The sequence below is a fragment of the Nothobranchius furzeri genome, chromosome 19, assembly GCF_043380555.1.
Source record: "Nothobranchius furzeri strain GRZ-AD chromosome 19, NfurGRZ-RIMD1, whole genome shotgun sequence".
Classification (NCBI taxonomy): Eukaryota; Metazoa; Chordata; class Actinopteri; order Cyprinodontiformes; family Nothobranchiidae; genus Nothobranchius; species Nothobranchius furzeri.
Genome location: NC_091759.1, coordinates 4,680,288 through 4,697,880, shown reverse-complemented (window position 1 = coordinate 4,697,880; position 17,593 = coordinate 4,680,288). Strand labels below are relative to the sequence as shown.

The following is a 17,593-nucleotide window of genomic DNA, read 5'->3' as shown; positions in this document are numbered from 1 at the left end:
GATTTTATGGGATTTTTACGAACACCAAGAAGCTGGTGACCTACTGTGACAATAAAACGATAAATGGAAAATTAAACCTTTGAGCTTTTCCTTAAAATGTTTGTTATGGACAGGACAAGGAAGCAAAAGACGGCGATGGAAACAAAACAAGGTCAAGGAAATGAGGCAATAAAAGGCAGCTGAATGGATTAAATGGTTGAAATATAAACAGGTGTTATGTGACAAACATGCACTAGAAAGAACAGTTTGGACTTATTTTTTAAGACTTTTCAGCATTACATAAAGTAATTTAGAACATCCAGAACACATGAAATTTGGGAGATCATTTCAGTAATAAGTCAGTGTTTGTGGTTCTGTGGTCACATGAGTAACATTTAATCATCATTATCATCATCCTGGTCTCATCCCATATTTAAATGTCTTATTACTGTTTTTGTGCTCACTCTCCAACTTAAAAACACAAGAAGAGCCATTGTTAGGTGATGTGTTTGTGCAGAGCAAGAGTTGCATTAAAAATGTATTTAAAAAGGTATTTTTAAAACGAGCTAACACGTTCTAGAGTGATGTAGAAAAGAAATAAGGAAATGAAGGTTTCGTAGAAAAAATAACTAAATAAATCTGCCTGATCTTGTTGTTTGAGACTAAATCTTTAGGCTGAATAAATTTTTTGGTTAATTGTTTGCAACTTAAATGTGTCAAATGCCAATTTCCCCATCACTGATAATGCTTTAAAGTTCTGCCGTTCTAGATGCATTTTTGTTTCAAAACTAAACTGAGTTTCAGCCAGACTGAAACAGGGGCACCTCCAGAAAATTTTGATAGGGGTGGCCAGATGGGGCCAAAGACATTTTTGGGGTGGCACCCCAAATAGGTCCTTGTGGTAACTCTGGTTGAATTTAGTCTGTGGCTATGTGCTGCATTGCACCTTTATTTGTTTTTATTAAAATAACAGTACGTATCCAAAACATTTAACTTATATTTTACAAACGCAAACATTTTAGAAAAATACATTTCAGTTATTTAAAATGTTATCCCAAATTTCATTAAAAAATATATTTCTACAGGTAAATTCACCTGTTGCTGTGTTCACAAAAAAAAAAACTATGGAGATAAACACTTTTTAAAAATGGTGAGCAGCAGAAATATATGTATTTACATTTATTCTTATTATTTCTTTATTAATTGTAAATTTTTATTTTGTTTTACAATCATGTCTTGAATAAACAAGATCAATATATGGTTTGACTGAACATTACTACTGAACATTAGCTTTTCCTGGGGGTGGGGGTGCAGCAATTTTCTTGGGATGGCCATGGCCACCCCAGGCCACCCCTTGGGGGCGCCCTTGGACTGAAACACCCTGTTATGCAACTTGTGCACACCTTTTCCGACGTTTTAAATTCTCATACATGCTTGAAGCGTGGGAACATCGACAGTGTCTAAATCTTATCACTTGTACCGTTAAATAAAACCAGCACCACTACAGGGGAACAAAATTCCACGCTGGTTACAAAGTACACAAATCCAGACTAAAGGAGTATTTTTACATCTCTTAATAAATAACCGCAATGATTTCTTACCAGAAACATCCGCCCAAACATTTCCTTCCCAGAAATGTAAGACTTACATTCCACTCCCTAAATAAACAGAACTCAGTGACGGAGAAGGGAAAAAAATCAATGTCCTGAAAAGACAAAACTAGAGAAATAGACAAATTTATTTAATAAAATTTCATTACAATTAAAGTATTAACCCTCCCACTGTCTTCATGGGTGACCCCACAAAGAAAGTTGACCATTGAGCAGGATTGATGGTTTATCTCTTGGGGTCCACGTGGCAGGGGTGAGGTGGTGCTCCCTCCTCACCCCTGCCACGTGGACCCAAGAGATAAACCATCGATCCTGCTCAATGGTCAACTTTCTTTGTGGGGTCACCCATAAAGACAGTGGGAGGGTTAAATACATATATAATAAGCACAAGACAAGTCTGTGAATGAATAAGAAATGCAAGCATTTCCAGGTTTTGGGAGCGAATGGGGTCACTTGAAGTGAAGGATCTCCTGAGTGGCCATTCTGATGAGTTGGTTGAAGTCAAACTGGATGTATTTCCTCCAGAAACGTCTGTCTTTGCCGTATATTTGAGCAGGATAACAAGGACTGCCTGCAACACAAATCTTTTATTACTATTTAACTGTTTGCTGTGGAGAAAAATAAAGATTTGTGGAACATACCGTACCATTCCCACCATAAACACACGTCAACGTATCACAAACCATCATTAGCTGAAGATAAAAGCTAAACTCTCATTTAAAAACAGGAACTGTTCCTGAAGCGGTTTGACTTTCATGTGGGACATAGAATCTAACGTTCGGCTGGCCGTGGCTTTTCAGCTTGTTGGCCCAGAGAACAGCGAGGTGAAGTGTTGGGTATTTGTCTCCTTCTAGCTCCTTTTGCGCGTCGTTAAATGGGCGCAGAAATTCCACAAGGAAGGCAAGAACATCTGGGGAGACATTGCGCAATCGTGCGCTCTCATCACGGCTCTGAAAAAGCTCCTGCAGCTCTGCACGGACTGACTGAATGGACTCCAGTGTGAGGAAGACTGTGCTGTCCAGTCTGCCATTTGTTTGACGTTTTTTGGCAGCTGAGAGGCGAGGCCTGACTGTTTCAGGTAGCGAACTAAAGCCTTGGCCGCCAACAGGGTCTCCCCTACATCTGGGACTACTTCAGCCAGCTCATCTGTGTTTAGGGCATGTCGGAGGACTGTGTTGTACAGGTGATCTTGACAAGCCAGGTGCCTGTATGGACGGAGAGCAGCCAACACGTTTGTGCCCCGGTCGGTTCCCCCGACAACGTTGTTCATAACGGATGCATCAAAGTCGAGAACTGTGACCAACTGCTGCTCAAGCTCTTTTCGGATATCATCTCCTGTTTTCGCATGGTTTGGGAAGCATGCTTGCTCTTGAGTTTAAATGTTGGTGTTACATAGTGACATGTGATAGCCATGTAGCTCATTTTACGGAAATCATCCGTCCACATATCTATAGTCATGGCAATATTTATGAGTGACATCACCTCTTTTATCTCCTCAACTGCCCCGCCTCTCATTTCACTGGCCATAATTTTGCACCTTCGGGAGATTGTAGTCGGGTTGGGGAGAACTTCATTGGCTGAAATACGGCCATATGTTGCACCGACATTTATCAATTCTTGAGCTAACTCTCTGAAACCTTCTTCTGCAACCGTTTCAAATGGCTGAATGTCCATGCAACAGACGTTCACGCATTTATTTGCGACCTCCGACTTCACCCTTTCTGGTGGTGGTTTTGCAAAACTGAAAAAAATCGCTCACACTCTGCTGTCCGTCACCGCTGCCGCATGAACGTTGAAAATGTCTCTGGAGATGGGATGAACCTGTATTTTTTTTTGCTGTCATATGACAGAACGGCTTTGCATACAACACACTGAACAAACCCGGTTGGCTCATTTTGAAGCCTTGTAATAATATCAAACTTGCTCCAGAACGGAGCTTTTCCCTTCGTGTTGTTCGCGCTCTTTAATCCGCCTTTTTCGATCTTTCTCTTTATGTCCCCCATGGTGGGAGTTGGAAAGGCCCCTCGTGTAAAAGAGAGGGAGAAATCTACGGGTGCCGGTGTGTGAGAAGCAGGCAGGTGCTGCTGCGTTCAAGTGTTTCAGTTTTTTTAATGAATTCAATTAAAAATAAAGGCGCCTGGCCCGGCCCGTGTCCGAGGTAATTACACAGTCATCGGCCCGAAGCCCGGCCCACGGGCTGTCGGGCCGGGCTGACCTCCGGGCTGAGGGCTCCAGTGCAGGGCTCTAGTCTGAAGTGGTTCTCTACTGACCTCTAGGGGTGAAAAGGTCCCATTCCTCTAGACTTTTGTTATTCTGCTGGATAATCTGACAGCTAGAACAAGCAGGTGAGTGTGCGTGCGTGCGTGTGTGTGTGTGTGTGTGTGTGTGTGTGTGTGAGAGAACATCCTCACCAATGCCGTGAAAGACTCTCGCGACGGCTCTGCCTGAAAATTTCTCATCACTTCGGATGGAGATGAAGCTTCTGATATCAGCTCTGATCTGGTTCTCCCATTCTGAAAGCTGCAAAAGACCCACACACACACACACACACACATTTATGACCCCAACGACCTCTGATAAAATCCTAAAAAAAAAAAAACTCTAGAAAAATGTAAATGCACGCTAAACCTTATATTTCTCCAGCTCCTCGAGTTCTTCTGGCTGCTCTGCAGATCTCCGCTGATCTCGGTCCCTCTTGTCAAAATATTCAGAGAGAAGTTTCTTCAGCTGCAAACTGCGACTCTCCTCCAGACCGTCCATGCAGGACATCACACTTTGGAAGGCAACGCTGGAAAAAAACAGTTAAACAAATAACAGGAAACAAAATGAGAATATGAATTTGTGTACATGATAGATTTATTTAATAATTCCGGCTTTAAAAAAAAAGGTCAGATCAAATATTCCTTTTCAAATCTACTTATTCAGACTGACGGTACCTCTTAAAGGCCTTAAAACAGGCCGTGAGCTGGAAGAGCTGAGTCCTCTCTTGGTCCTGCACTCGACCGTGGAGGAAGTGACAAACTCTGTCCATCTCCTCGTCGCTCAGGTCGCCATAGGAACGAAAGTGGAAAGAAAGGGAGGAGAATTCAACCAGGACGCCGCTCCTTCCGCCACCTGAAACATAATCGGCGGCTAAGCAAAGTTCACGGTAAATGAGATCTAAAGCGCGACCCCAAAACGACCTCTGTCGGTGCTCCACTGCAGCTGCCTGAGTCCTCTCTTCACGACGGGAAGCTGCCATCCCATAGTGTCCGCTACCTCGACGACGTCGAACTCGACCTCATTAAACCTTTCCACTTGTTCGCCGGCCATTCTCCTCCTGGCCAGCGCCACGGCAACCGGAGGACAGCTGCGGAGCAGACGCATAAGTTAGTGAAAGAAGCAGGACGTCTTTTATGTGTGCGTCACGTGAACTTTTTACATCTTAGTGATCTTCCGGAGCTGTCGGGGTCCGTCGTAACACCGGACTTTACACAGAGACAGGGTTGGATGGAGAAGCTCGACGAATCGCTGCGGATGCAACTCCAGGTAGCACAGCAGCGTCTCTAAACCTGAAACACAAACGGATGAAACGATCTCTGAATCCGACAAACGTTTCATTTGCTTTTAATACCGACCTTCTTCTCTAATGTCCAGGGCCTCCACGGTCTCCTGGATGGGAATCGCTCGTTCATGCGTGTGACACACTCGCTCCTTTGGCCAGCCATCTTCTGCTTCACCTCTCTTCCCCTGTAGGTATCCCTCTGAATCTGATGTCTTGCAGGAAAAACAACCTCACCTTAAGATTTTCTTTTAGCCAAAAACACCGAAAGCAAAGCCAAATTTAGGATTTACTGACCTGCTCATCTGCGAGCGCCGCACCTCGTCCATCACACACATCCATCACTTCCAGCAGCTCAGAGTCTTCAACGTCCTGCTCACACAAACAAGAGATGATCGTTTGGGTTTGATTCCCGCGTCGCTATGACGACGTGCGGACGGAGACGGGGTTACCTTCCAGAGTTCCTGCTGCTTCTGCTGAATCTGTTTGCATTTGCACGCGGGGAAAACCTTCTGGATCAGTTTTTTGATCGTGTAGTAGTCGACGGTGTCGGCGTAGATGTGGCGACGCAGCTCGTGGAGGTCGCTACCCTGAAAGACAAAAAACAGAAACATGAATAGAGTCATGATTAAAACACACAAGTGGTGACATCTTAACATAGAAGTATCAGATGCTGAGGTGAAACATGCTCCCATGCTCCTGCTTCCGTGCATTTCTACTCTGAAACATAGTTAGGAACATTACTTTATAGTTCAAGTGACGAGAGCCAAATGGAAGACTTTTTAAGGCCACTTTGATTAAATTAAAGAGCAAGTCACCCCCTACCAGATTCTTACTCAACTCCCACTTCCTGTTTGAAAAATGCAACAAATGCTGTTGCCTAGCAGACCGAGAGGGCGGAGCCGCTAACAAATACACACACACACACACACGACATTGTGACATCATGATGTACCATCTAACATCATAGTGTACCTCTTAGCCAATAGCGACGGCAGATTTAAATTCAAATACAGTGCTGAGGTTTTTACCTGACGACGGTGCAACACTGACAGTTTTAGGCAGAATATTTAAATTTTAACTAAGATGCACTGAAGTGGCGAATTATTGACGACACGTGTCTGCAGCACGATTAGACACTCGTTTATATGGTTTATCAGGAAAAAAAATGTTGATTTGGAGTGACTTGCTCTTTAAAGAGCAAGTCACCCCCTACAAGAAACTTACTTCACTCCCACTTCATGTTTGAAAAATGCAACAAATGCTGTTGCTTGGCAGACCGAGAGGGCAGAGCTGCTAACAAATACACACACACAGGCTCACAATGGCATTATGACATCATAATGTACCAGATGACATCATAGCATACCTCTTAGCCAATAGCGGTGGCAGATTTAAATTCAAATACAGTGCAGAATTTTTCCCTGACGACGGCGCAACACTGACAGTTTTAGGCAGAATATTTGAATTTTAACCAAGATGCACTGAAGTGCCAAATTATTGACTACACGTGCCTGTAGCACGATTAGACACTCCTTTATATAGTTTATCAGCAAAAAAAAAAAGAAGTGATTTGGGGGTGACTTGCTCTTTAAAAAACTTACATTCTCAGAGGGAATAAAGCGTTGTGACCACCTCACCGGTAGTTCTATCCAAACCTTTAGTGGAATTTAAAATGCTGAAAAATAACACAAACGCCAATTTCAGCGCCTTGGGCTTCCCGACAGGAAGGCGCTTTATAAATAAAGCTTTGATTGATTGATTGAATTTAATTGCTCTGCATGAGAGGACGTGGATGCAATGCTACTAATTTTGCACTTCCCGATGAAGCACGCAGATACACACACACACACACAATATCTTTATTGGGTCTGTGGTGTTTTTTGCACCTTTAGACCTTGAATTTAAAGATTACTTCTCATTTTTAATGATTCTTAAATTTTTTATTAAGGAAATTATAACCTAAAGGGATACTACACAACTTTTTCATATTTTTAAATCATTTTCTTGAGCCAGCATGTGCTAAAATGACCCTTTACAAGGTTAATGAAATGTCACTCAGACCCCACCGCCCTATGTGGCCAGAATACCACACTTGCAACTTCAGAGTTGCCTGGCCGCTCCCTGCTGGTGGAGGGGAGTGGAGCGGACATGGCGGCGCTGCAGTCTGATTCCATCACGTTTCCTGCATGTTTTAGGTCATGAACACAGCTGATTTGTTTCATTTAGTGATGAATCACTCTTCTAGAAACAAACGAGGGCCGAGGAGACATTTCAGCAGTCAGATGAAGGTGTTAAAAAGACGAAGAGAGGAGATGAGTTTCACTTTTGGTTTAACCACAGAGAATTATTAACGGACACTAGGGGGTGCTAAAAGCTAGCAAAACTGCCAAGTGTGCCTTTATGGTTTATTACTGCATAAATCCGGAGTTGTTTTTCTCAGAGGGCACCATCTAGAGGCTGAAAAATGTATTACACCTTAAGCCCCTCTCGCTACTTCTGTGATTACAGCTGGAAGAAACCTCTCATTTGTGAACAAGAACTTCTAGCCAGGCAACAGAGCTAAAACACATTGTTTTAATTATTATTCTAATCTTATGTTGTTTATTTATATATTTATGTGTGCATTCTTAAAAACCTACTTGTCCATAAGAGATGTTGCCAACTCTGCATCAGTCTAAATACTTTCACTAATGCTATTTGCTAGTGCTGCGCAATATCGTACCTCAGAATTCAAGAAAAGGTGACAATGAGCCGGGTCTCCATCTCTCCCTGCCCTCCCGATTTCCTGAACGAAGCTCTCGAAGCTCTGGAAAATGTTACATAAGAAGATGTTGGTGAGGTTTTATATTTAAATGTGATTGTGGTAAATCGCTTGCTACCTTTGGCATGTTGTAGTGGACGATGCCCCGGACGTCTGATTTATCCAGCCCCATGCCGAACGCCACGGTTGCCACGACAATCCGGAGCTCCCCGCACATGAAGTTGTTCTGGACGCGGCGCCGCTCTGACCCGGACAGACCGGCATGGTACGCCTCAGCCTGCCACTTCAGGGGTTTGCGAATCTTCTTCCTCGCTGATAAAAAAAAAGATTTAAAAAAATACTAGAAAGAAAAATAAAACTGATCTTCCATGAGAGCAAAGTTTCTAACCCAGTTCTTTTTTTCTCTGTCCCATTGGGTTTTTCTGAGCCTCACTGCCACTACTTGTTTGGGTGTTTTCTTTCACCAGCACCCCCTGCAGGCAGGTCCTAAGCAGTGCAGCCACACGAACCGTCTCCTCCCGCCGGGTACAGTAGACGATGATGGAGTCCAGACAACCGAAACGATCGCCTTTCAGCAGGGAAACTAAAGCCTTGAAATACAAAGAGAGAGGTAAAGAAAAGGCTTATTTTCTTTCTAAAGGGATACTATGCAGTTTTGGCTTGCTTTTAACACCCCCTAGTGTTCTGTTAGTAAAACCAAAAGTGAAACTTATCTCCTCGCTGTGTGTTTGACTTTTTAACACCTTAATCTAACAGCTGAAATGTCTCCTCAGCCTTCATTAGTGTCTACAGCAGCGTTTCCTCTTCTATATCAAACAAATAGGCTGTGTTCATGAGCTAAAACATGCAGGAGACATGCTGGAAGCAGACTCCAGCGCTGGCATGTTAGCTCCATTTTACCAAGACCAACAGAGACTGGACCGGTACTCCTTTAAGCCCCATGAGATGTCTAAGCTGCAGCTGTTACACACCTGCTTAGACTCTATCAAAACCTGGATGGCTGGGAGCTTTCTTCAGCTGAATGAAGATAAGACTGAGATCCTCATCTGTGCCCCAGACAAGCTGGTTCCCAAAGTCAGAGACTCCCTTGGTCAGCTTGCTTCCCACACCAAACCTTCTGTCAGGAATCTTGGTGTGACCTTTGACCCAGCTCTCACCCTGGATTCTCATGTCAGTTCTCTTGTTCGCTCTTCCTTCTTCCATCTCAGGAACATTGCTAAGCTGAGTCCCATTCTGTCCCACTCTGAACTTGAGACAGTTCTCCACACCTTCATCTCCTCCTGCTTAGACTACTGTAACTCTCTTTTCACGTGTCTGAGCAGAACCTCCCTGAACCGTCTACAGGTGGTTCAGAATGCCTGTGCTCGGCTTCTGACCAAGTCCTCCAAACACACCCACATCACCCCGCTTCTCCTCCAGCTTCACTGGCTGCCAGTCAACTTCAGGGTTCATTTCAAGATCCTGGTTCTGGTCTATAGGGCCTTACATGGACAAGCACCATCTTATATCGGTGATCTTCTTAGTCCCTACACCCCCAGCAGGTCCCTGAGGTCCAGTGATCAAAGCCTACTGGTTGTGCAACACACCAGGCTAAAGACCAAAGGTGACAGATCATCTGCTGCTGTGGCCCCCAGACTCAGGAACTCTCTCCCCCTGAGCCTGAGATCAGTGGACTCAGTGGTCTCCTTTAAAAAGCAGCTGAAGACTCACTTGTTCAAGCTGGTTTTTGTATGACCTTCATCACCACTCTCTCTTTATTCTGCTCTCCCCACCTATTCCACCTTCCTCAGGATCCACTGATTTCCCTCTTTCCTGTTCACTCTCTCTCTTTCTTAACATTCTTTCTTTTTAATTACATTTGCTTATTTTTGCTCATTTTAAACATATTTTTAAACATTTTGTAAATGCTTTTTTGTATTTTAACTTATTTTTTTTGTGAAGCACCTCGTGGTTTTTATCTTGAGAGGAGCTATAGAAATGATATTTTCTTCTTCTTCTTCTGAAGTTGCAAATGCGGTATTCTGGCCACATAGGGCAGCGGCGGGGTCTGATGGACATTTCATTAACCCTGTCATTTTAGCACATACCAGCTCAAGAAAATGATTTAAAAATATGAAACATTTGGACTGGGATGAAAATTCAGCCCCGATCCTCACCTGGTCCTTTTCCTTATCCGTGGACACAGACAAATTCAGGTTTGGAGGCACGGCAGCAGACCTCACAGCGATGCCATCTTTGTCGCTGATGTCTAAATGATGAGCGATGTCCAGCGCGGTGGACAGGGTGGCTGTGGCCGTGAGTCCCAGCATGCACCGGACCCCCAGGCGCTCCCGTAAAACCTAGAAGCAGGAACTGCATTTGTGATCAAACCCTGAAAGATTTAGCCGCTTGATGGCGATTTCACCATCAGCCCACCTTGCAAAGCCTCAGGTAGCAGGGCCGGAAGTTGTGGGACCACTCTGACACGCAGTGAGCTTCGTCGATGCAAGCGAAAGCCACAGGGGGGAGCTCCTGAGCCGAGGGCAAACACCCCGCACCTGAACCACCTCCGCCAACTAAGGCCTCCGGAGACAGGAGCAGCACACACACCTGGCCGGACTTCACCTGGAAAACGGATCTTATTCATGATCGTGTTTTAACTGCTAACTTAAACAACCTCCTCTGTGCTACCTTCTCTATCGCAGCTTCTCTTTGCTTCATCGTCATGTTGGAGTGGATGCAGGCTGCTTTGAGCTTGGCGGGAAGCCCTGACAGCTACACACAAGACCTGCGTCATCGTTCTAGTATCTTTTACTTCTGCTTTTAGAAGAATCGGAGTGTTTACCTGGTCGTCCATGAGAGAAACTAGCGGTGAAATGACCAAAGTGATGCATTTGGATCTCTGAGCGTACAGGTACGCCGGCAGCTGGTAACACAACGATTTACCCATTCCAGTGGATAACAGCACAAGGGTGGAGAAGCCTGGAGGTGAAGAACACACCAGCTTAGCCATATCCAGATGTGTGCAGATGTAATAGATTACTCTGTACCTGACAGGATCCTCATGATGGCCTTCTCTTGTCCAGGTCTAAAGGACTGATAGCCAAGCTCTCTTAAAGCAGCAAACACCTCATCGGGTGCTCCTGAACGCAAACAGAAAAGGTTAAAGGTCATATTTTATGTTTTTTTTTACGGGTTTAAATGCAGCGTTTACCCCGAACTTTTCCGTCAGCTGTGAGATGATAAAGTGGCTCCATGGGGGGCGGAGCAGGAGGCCGCTCGTAGTCGGGGCGAATCACATTCAGCAACACATCATCCCGAGTGCCGGTGTCCACTTCCTGTTGCTCCTTATCAACACTGTAGGACGTTGCTGCAATAGTTGTTTGTTATTTAGCAGAAATACGGAAAAGCTACATAATACGTCTCTGACTCCAACCTCACATCCTCGGTTTGCTTGTAAATCCCGGCAGAGTCTCACCTGGACACCAAAAGATGCCTGATTGAGTTGTGAACTACAAGCTTGAACTGGAAAAGGGTAGAACGTTCATGTTTACGCATTTGGCAGACGCTTTTGTCCAAAGCGACTCACAGGCGATCATGAAGCCATCAAACACTATTCAGTCAATCCTAGGCGGCAGCGTAATCAATCACAGAGGGGAGCGAACATGGAGTGTGCATTAGAGTGAGGGACGGGTGCTGGGAGGGTGCTAGTTTAGAAGATGCTCTGTGAAGAGCAGGGTCTTCAGGAGATTCTTAAAAGTGGACAAGGAAGCCCCTGTTCTAATACACACATCTGTGGAACGATACATGAAAAGAGTCGGGATTGTCCTGAGGGTGGTGTAGGCACTGCTGTCCAACGATCCTTCCATGGCCGGAGCGGCCGGGCTGAGACGTAAGCCTTTGCAGGAGGATTCAGGTGGATGGGAGCCGTACCACCCAGGACTTTGTATGCTAGTGTTAGCGATTTGAATTTGATGGTAAATGACCTTATTTGGTATAGCGCCTTCTAGAGTGCTGGAACCCCCCCGAGGCGTAGAGCCCTGCACGGGCCTAAAATCTGAGCCCGCGTCCGGCCCGGCCCGAGGGGGTGGAGCCCCAGCCCGACCCGGTCCGAAAAGGTTTTCAGGAATATCTGGCCCGACCCGAGCCCGACTTTTTTTTTTAACCTTTCATAAAGTTTTAGCGTGATAGAATGCTCCGCATTCTAATTATCTGTGAGAAGTATTCTGAAATGAAGAAAAAAGAAAAGAAAAGAAAGAAAAACAGCATCAATGCAGCTTTTTTTCCTAACAGAGCGTATTTTTCCAGCGGCAGATGAAATTTACGAACACCATATTAATTGGATGCGTTTGTAAATTTTATCTGCTCTGAAAATGCGCTCTTGTGCAATTAGAAAAAAAAAGCAGCATTCTAATTTTCTAACTGCAGAGCGCATTTTCTGAGCGGCAGATTATAATAAACGTTCCCAATTAATAAAGCGTCTGTAAATTTTATCTGCCGCTCTGAAAATGCGCTCCCCAGTTAGAAAAAACCAGCAATGAATGCTGTATTTTTTTTTAACTGCAGAGCGAATTTATTCACAGAAAAATAGAACGCTGCCGTTTTCATGAGAATAAACGGTTTCTGACATCAAAGTGGACATAAAATGGCATTTTAGAATAGGGGCACATGTTTCAATCAGCTGTTTGAGAATTTGTTTGTATAGGCGCATTTATGAACCACACACACCTTAACTGAGCTAACGGTGCGTGAGAAGCAGGCAGGTGCTGCTGCGTTCAAGTGTTTCAGTTTTTTTTTAATGAATTTGATTAAAAATAAAGGCGCCCGGCCCGGCCCGTGTCCGAGGTAATTACACAGTTGTCGGCCCCTAGGGCTTCAGTGCAGGGCTCTACCAAGGCGCTTTACAACACAACCAGTCATTCACTCATTCATACACTGGTGGTGATGAGCTACGATGTAGCCACAGCTGCTCTGGGGCGCACTGACAGAGGCGAGGCTGCCAAGCACTGGCGCCACCGGTCCCTCCGACCACCACCAGCAGGCAAGGTGGGTTAAGTGTCTTGCCCGAGGACACAACAACAGCGACAGACTGAGCGGGGCTCGAACCTGCAACCTTCCGATTACGGGGCGAGGACTTAACTCCTGTGCCACCGTCGCCCCACCGAATTTTATGTGTGCAGCTACCTGACACGCCTTCTCCAGGTCAGGAAAGAGGTCCGGCCCCACGTGGAGGAGTTTAAGTATCTCGGGGTCTTGTTCACAAGTGAGGGAAAGCTGGAGCGTGAGATCGACAGGCGGACTGGTCTGCAGCGATGCGGGCGTTGTACCGGTCTGTCGTGGTGAAGAGAGAGTTGAGCCGGAAGGCAAAGCCCTCGGTTTACCGGTCGATCTGCGTTCCTACCCTCACCTGTCGTCATGAGTAACCGAAAGAATGAGATCACGGATCCAGACTCCCCCCGAGCTTGAGGTCTGTGGTCTCCAACAAAAAGCAGCTGAAAACTCAGCTGCTCAGGCTGGCCTTCGTCATCACCTTCTCCTTATTCTGCTCTTTCTACCCATTCGGCAATTTCCCGGGATCCTCCGACTGACCTCTTTCCTATTCATGTTCTCTCTCCCTTTCCTTACATTTTAATCACAATTTTTATTTTTTGTCATTTTAAATATATTTTTAATCAGTTTTATATTTAAATTTATTTTTTTTATAAAGCGCCTTGTGAGTTTTATCTTGAAAGGCACTATATAAAATAACGCTTTCTTTCTTTCTTTTTTTACAAGCGGCCGAAATAAGCTTGGCTGTTCTGGGTTCTCCCTTACAGATACGGTGAGAAGCTCAGTCAACCGGGAGGGGCTCAGAGTAGAGCCGCTGCTCCTCCACATCTAGAGGGGCCAGTTGAGGTGGCTCGGGCATCTGGTTAGGACGCCTCGTTGGTGAGGTTTTCTGGACATGTCCTACCTGGAGGAGACCTTATGAAAGACCCAGGACACGCTGGGGGGACTACGTTTCTCAGCTGGTCAGGGAGGGAACACCTGGAGATTTTCCCGGAGGAACTGTCCCAAATGGCTGGGGGGAGGGAAGTCTAGGCCTCCCTGCTTAGGCTGCTGCCCCCACGACCCGACCCCGGATGAGCAGAAGGGGATGGATGGATGAAAACAAACGTACCCAGTGGCTGAGGTTGTAGTGTTCCCGTCGCCCTGGCAACCTCCTCCAGGGTTGGTAGTTCAAATGATTCTTCTTCTTCTTCTTCGGATTTATCCTCCAAAACAGGAAGTTGTGGAGCTAAAAACAAAACAAGAGGACTGAGATCAAACAACATAGGTCTTGTTACTGATCTTGTGCACACGCTGTTATCCATCCAACATGAACAATTATCTCATAAATCAGCTGGTTTTCTAGTAATGTCGGTGTTGCACCAAGACCGTTTGCTGTAAATAAAACCGGTAAGTCTGTGGGAGTGCTGCTGATGCGGCGTCACCTCGTCCCCGGCACTCGACGGCCCAGTGCCCGGTTCCTCCACACCTGTAGCAGGTGTCGCCCTGCCGACTGAGCCCCCCTCTGAAGGAGCCCCTCCGTCCTCCACCAAAACGGCCCCCGCCTCCACCGAAACGCTCGCCCTTCAACTGGAATTTCTGCACGTACAACTGTGAGAAGAGCACACCAGTCAAAGGTAACGCTCTTGAACGTTTGGGCGAGTCTGGTGGAACCGCACCTGTTTGCGTAAAGCCATCCCTCGGAGAGCGTATCCTTTCACGTGAGATTTCTTCTTCAGATTGATCTTCACAAAATTACCTTCTGCGCCTTTCCTTATTCTGTGGAAACCGCAACAATAAGATAATAGAACAAAGCCAAAGTAGGTGTGTTTATTTGGGGCCGCCCGTGTTCCTACCTGGCCTTCACCGGCTGTGCTTGACACGACCCGGAAGTCCTGAACTCGTCCTCTAACTCTCCAAACAAGTTCTCCTGAGGAACCTGATCAGATATCACAGATTTTATTTAATGAAAATTATTTATTAACGTACAAAAATGCTGATTTTTTCCCTCACCTTTGGTTTTATCTCCGTCTCCTCCGCTCCATCTTCATGTTTTTTCTTGGTTCGCCTTCTTTTCTCTCCTCCTCCATCACCTGATTTAGAGTTTTCTTCTTCTTTCTTACGTCTCTTTTTCACTCCTCCATCTTCAGGTGTGTTTTCTCCAGTGTCGCCACCCTCTCTCTGCCTCTTTCTTCCCCTTTTCTTTGTACTTTTAGGACTATTCTCACCGTCATTTCCTGGTGTAACGAACACCTCTTCACTTTCTTTCTCTCTTTTTTCTTCTCCTTCCCATCTTCCATTCACATTCTTAAGATTTTTCTCCTTTCTGAAATCTACTGATCCCTTTCTTTCACCCTCCACGTATTTTTCCTCTTTTGTCACGCTTTCACCTTCTGATTCTGGTACTTTTCTTTCATTTGTCTCCGCTTTAGTATCCTGGTTGCCTCCTCCAGGTTTCTCCTCAGCTTCCATCTCTCCGAACACCTGACACCTTTCCAGCCACTTCCTGTCAACGAAGCTCAGCCTGTTAGGAAGGGAAGGCCGTCTCACCAAACCACCAACCAAAGGTCGGCTACATTCGACACCAACCGAGTCCGGTGGAGCTTCTCCGTCTTTTGCACTTTCATTTAACGTTCCAGTGGCTTCGGCGCGCCGCTGAGGAGACAAAGATGATAAGAGGAGAGAAGATCTGGCTGGAGAGGAGCTGTGGTTTGTATCATCAGCAGGTTTAGCTTTAAATGGTTCTAACTGCTCCTCAGGCTCTGCTGAATCCGGAGCTTCACGAGACGTTGAATCCAGACATGGCTTCATTCCTCTGGAACAAAAACACACAAAACTCATTAAATAACCAAGTTTCTGAAAAATACTTAAAAATTTTCCGTTCTTGGTTCTCGTTTGATCCATAAATATGAAACAAAACCAGAGGATTTAGATCCAAAGTGTGGTATGAGGGCCACTTGAGGCCCTCATAGTGTTTTTGTGTGGCCCCTAGCAGGCTGACGATGTAGCCAGATGATTTCTAGGCCTGTTGTTGAGCTGTGTAAATACAAAATTCATTATAAAAATAACTTTAGAGTTAAAAATATATATATTAAAAATACTTGACAATTTCTGCCCTTCTCTTGAAGGGTTTGGACACCCTAATCTAGATTATACATCACAACAAAACACGTTTAAGTTATATTACAGCATTTTAATCAAAAGGACACATTTATCAGTCAACTAGGTTGATATTATGTGCGTAACATGACAGCTTGTGTCTTTAATTACCTTGGAGAGAAGAGGCTGAGGTCTCGATCAGCTGTTTCAGGTTTTCCTGCATCAGTGGAGGACCTGGGACTGTTCTCCTGTAAGCTCTGGTCATCTTTCAAAGAATTTAGAGGAACTCGACCGGTCCGGTGTACTTTCTTCAATGACAAAGGTCTCTCCTTTAGTCAAAAAATAAATAAATAAGTGCACTGGAAACACATGATGGATAATCCTGTTTGTTTAAAGGTTGAGATGACAGATTTCTTCTGTTTTATAGCAATAATTGAGCTCAGATCAGTTTTTTTAAGTGATCCTTACCTTACTGAGTGCAGCAAGGTTGTTTTTAAGCTTTAGTCCATAATACTGAGGGGACGCCATAAGACTATCTTTGTCCTGGGAAGTCAGCCTGGGAGCAGACACCGGCATTGCTTTGCGGTTCAGATGGGCACCCCAACAATCAGACTCCTAAAACAGAAAATATGCTAATTATTTAGAATTAGTAAATAACAGAAGGTGATTTGTGAAGAATAGAGTGTTAAGAAATAGAATAAATAAATTACAGTAAACAAAGAAGTTGTGATCAGAACCTTGGGTGTTGTGTTGCTCTCTGGAGTCTGACTGCTGGATGCATCCCTGCTGCTGCTGTTCTCTTTGGCTTGTTTTAAACTGCGGTACTCCTTATATAGCTCTACAAAAACACGCGTATTATTAGTGCGGTAAGACATGTAACAGCTGATCAGTGCTGATTATAGTTAGGACTGACTTTTTGTCTGTTCTGGAGCTTGATCAATGTCCTCCTGCAAACGAGAAACCTTCATTTAGCTTTTCTGAAAAGGTAAATAATCCAGCAATAAGCAAACGGGACATCTAGAAATCACCTTGTTGGGCTTCCTCTGGTGCAGTTTGACAAAACTTTGCTCCCAGTTTTTCAGCAGAAGTTTCACCTCATTGTAGCGATCCATGTTGATCCATTCAGTCGGTTTAAGGATCCGGACTCCACTTCTTTTTGTCAAGCTAACGGCTAAAAACAGGTTTCTTTTTGGAAATAAGCGCAGTCTGACTGTGTGTTTTACATCGTAATGCGCTTAGTTAGCGTTTAATACCTCTAAAAAATGTATTTTACACTTAGAAAGGCGAAGAACATCATGTTTTTAAAACCTTTATGACGCTTTGAATCAACCCGGAAATGCTAAATGTTGATTTTCGCGCGTCCGTGTGTTGCCAGTTTTCATCACCGCATCCCCCAATCTGTATATCACTTGCGTAGAAGTTAAATGTTTTCAATTCAACTGTGTATATTACTATGTATATCTGTACCTGAATTTTTTTCAAGATATACTTTGTGTTTAGTAAATTCAAGAATGATAATAAAATATATAGATATGTAAAAATCACTATAAAATTTAAAATTTTCGCTGTATGAAAATCTCAAAAGAGAAACGC

General features: G+C 44.6%; 1 protein-coding gene across 3 annotated transcripts; it reads right to left on the bottom strand.

Moving 5' to 3' along the window:
* Positions 1-1,935: 1,935 nt before the first annotated feature.
* recql4 (RecQ helicase-like 4) lies at positions 1,936-17,317 on the bottom strand. Of its 3 annotated transcripts, none has more exons than XM_015973611.3 (28): positions 17,029-17,317; positions 16,914-16,947; positions 16,738-16,838; positions 16,469-16,615; positions 16,172-16,329; positions 14,915-15,716; positions 14,758-14,840; positions 14,581-14,680; positions 14,347-14,512; positions 14,034-14,150; positions 11,088-11,243; positions 10,924-11,016; positions 10,719-10,855; positions 10,565-10,648; positions 10,310-10,498; positions 10,051-10,233; positions 8,283-8,484; positions 8,013-8,206; positions 7,856-7,939; positions 5,583-5,720; positions 5,428-5,502; positions 5,207-5,345; positions 5,011-5,140; positions 4,772-4,938; positions 4,526-4,703; positions 4,218-4,377; positions 4,001-4,109; positions 1,936-2,160 (listed from the first exon to the last, which is right to left on the bottom strand). In XM_015973611.3, exons 1-28 carry the CDS (start codon positions 17,110-17,112, stop codon positions 2,039-2,041), a joined length of 4,332 nt encoding a protein of 1,443 aa, XP_015829097.3. In that variant the 5' UTR covers positions 17,113-17,317; the 3' UTR covers positions 1,936-2,038. The 3 variants fall into 3 exon arrangements, with proteins under 3 accessions (XP_015829097.3, XP_070403579.1, XP_070403580.1); XM_070547478.1 differs by having other exon boundaries at positions 16,172-16,308; XM_070547479.1 differs by lacking the exons at positions 16,172-16,329; positions 16,469-16,615; positions 16,738-16,838; positions 16,914-16,947; positions 17,029-17,317 and having other exon boundaries at positions 14,915-15,407; positions 15,491-15,673.
* Positions 17,318-17,593: the final 276 nt, after the last annotated feature.

Bases quoted from the DNA above. Each gene is read 5' to 3' on its own strand.
- recql4 (XM_015973611.3), bottom strand. From the start codon at position 17,112: ATGGATCGCTACAATGAGGTGAAACTTCTGCTGAAAAACTGGGAGCAA. The intron at 5,346-5,427 runs GTCAGTAAATCC...TTTTCCTGCAAG, and splicing joins CGGCGCTCGCAGATGAGCAG to ACATCAGATTCAGAGGGATA. The intron at 4,939-5,010 runs GTAAAAAGTTCA...TCTGCTCCGCAG, and splicing joins CTCCGGAAGATCACTAAGAT to CTGTCCTCCGGTTGCCGTGG.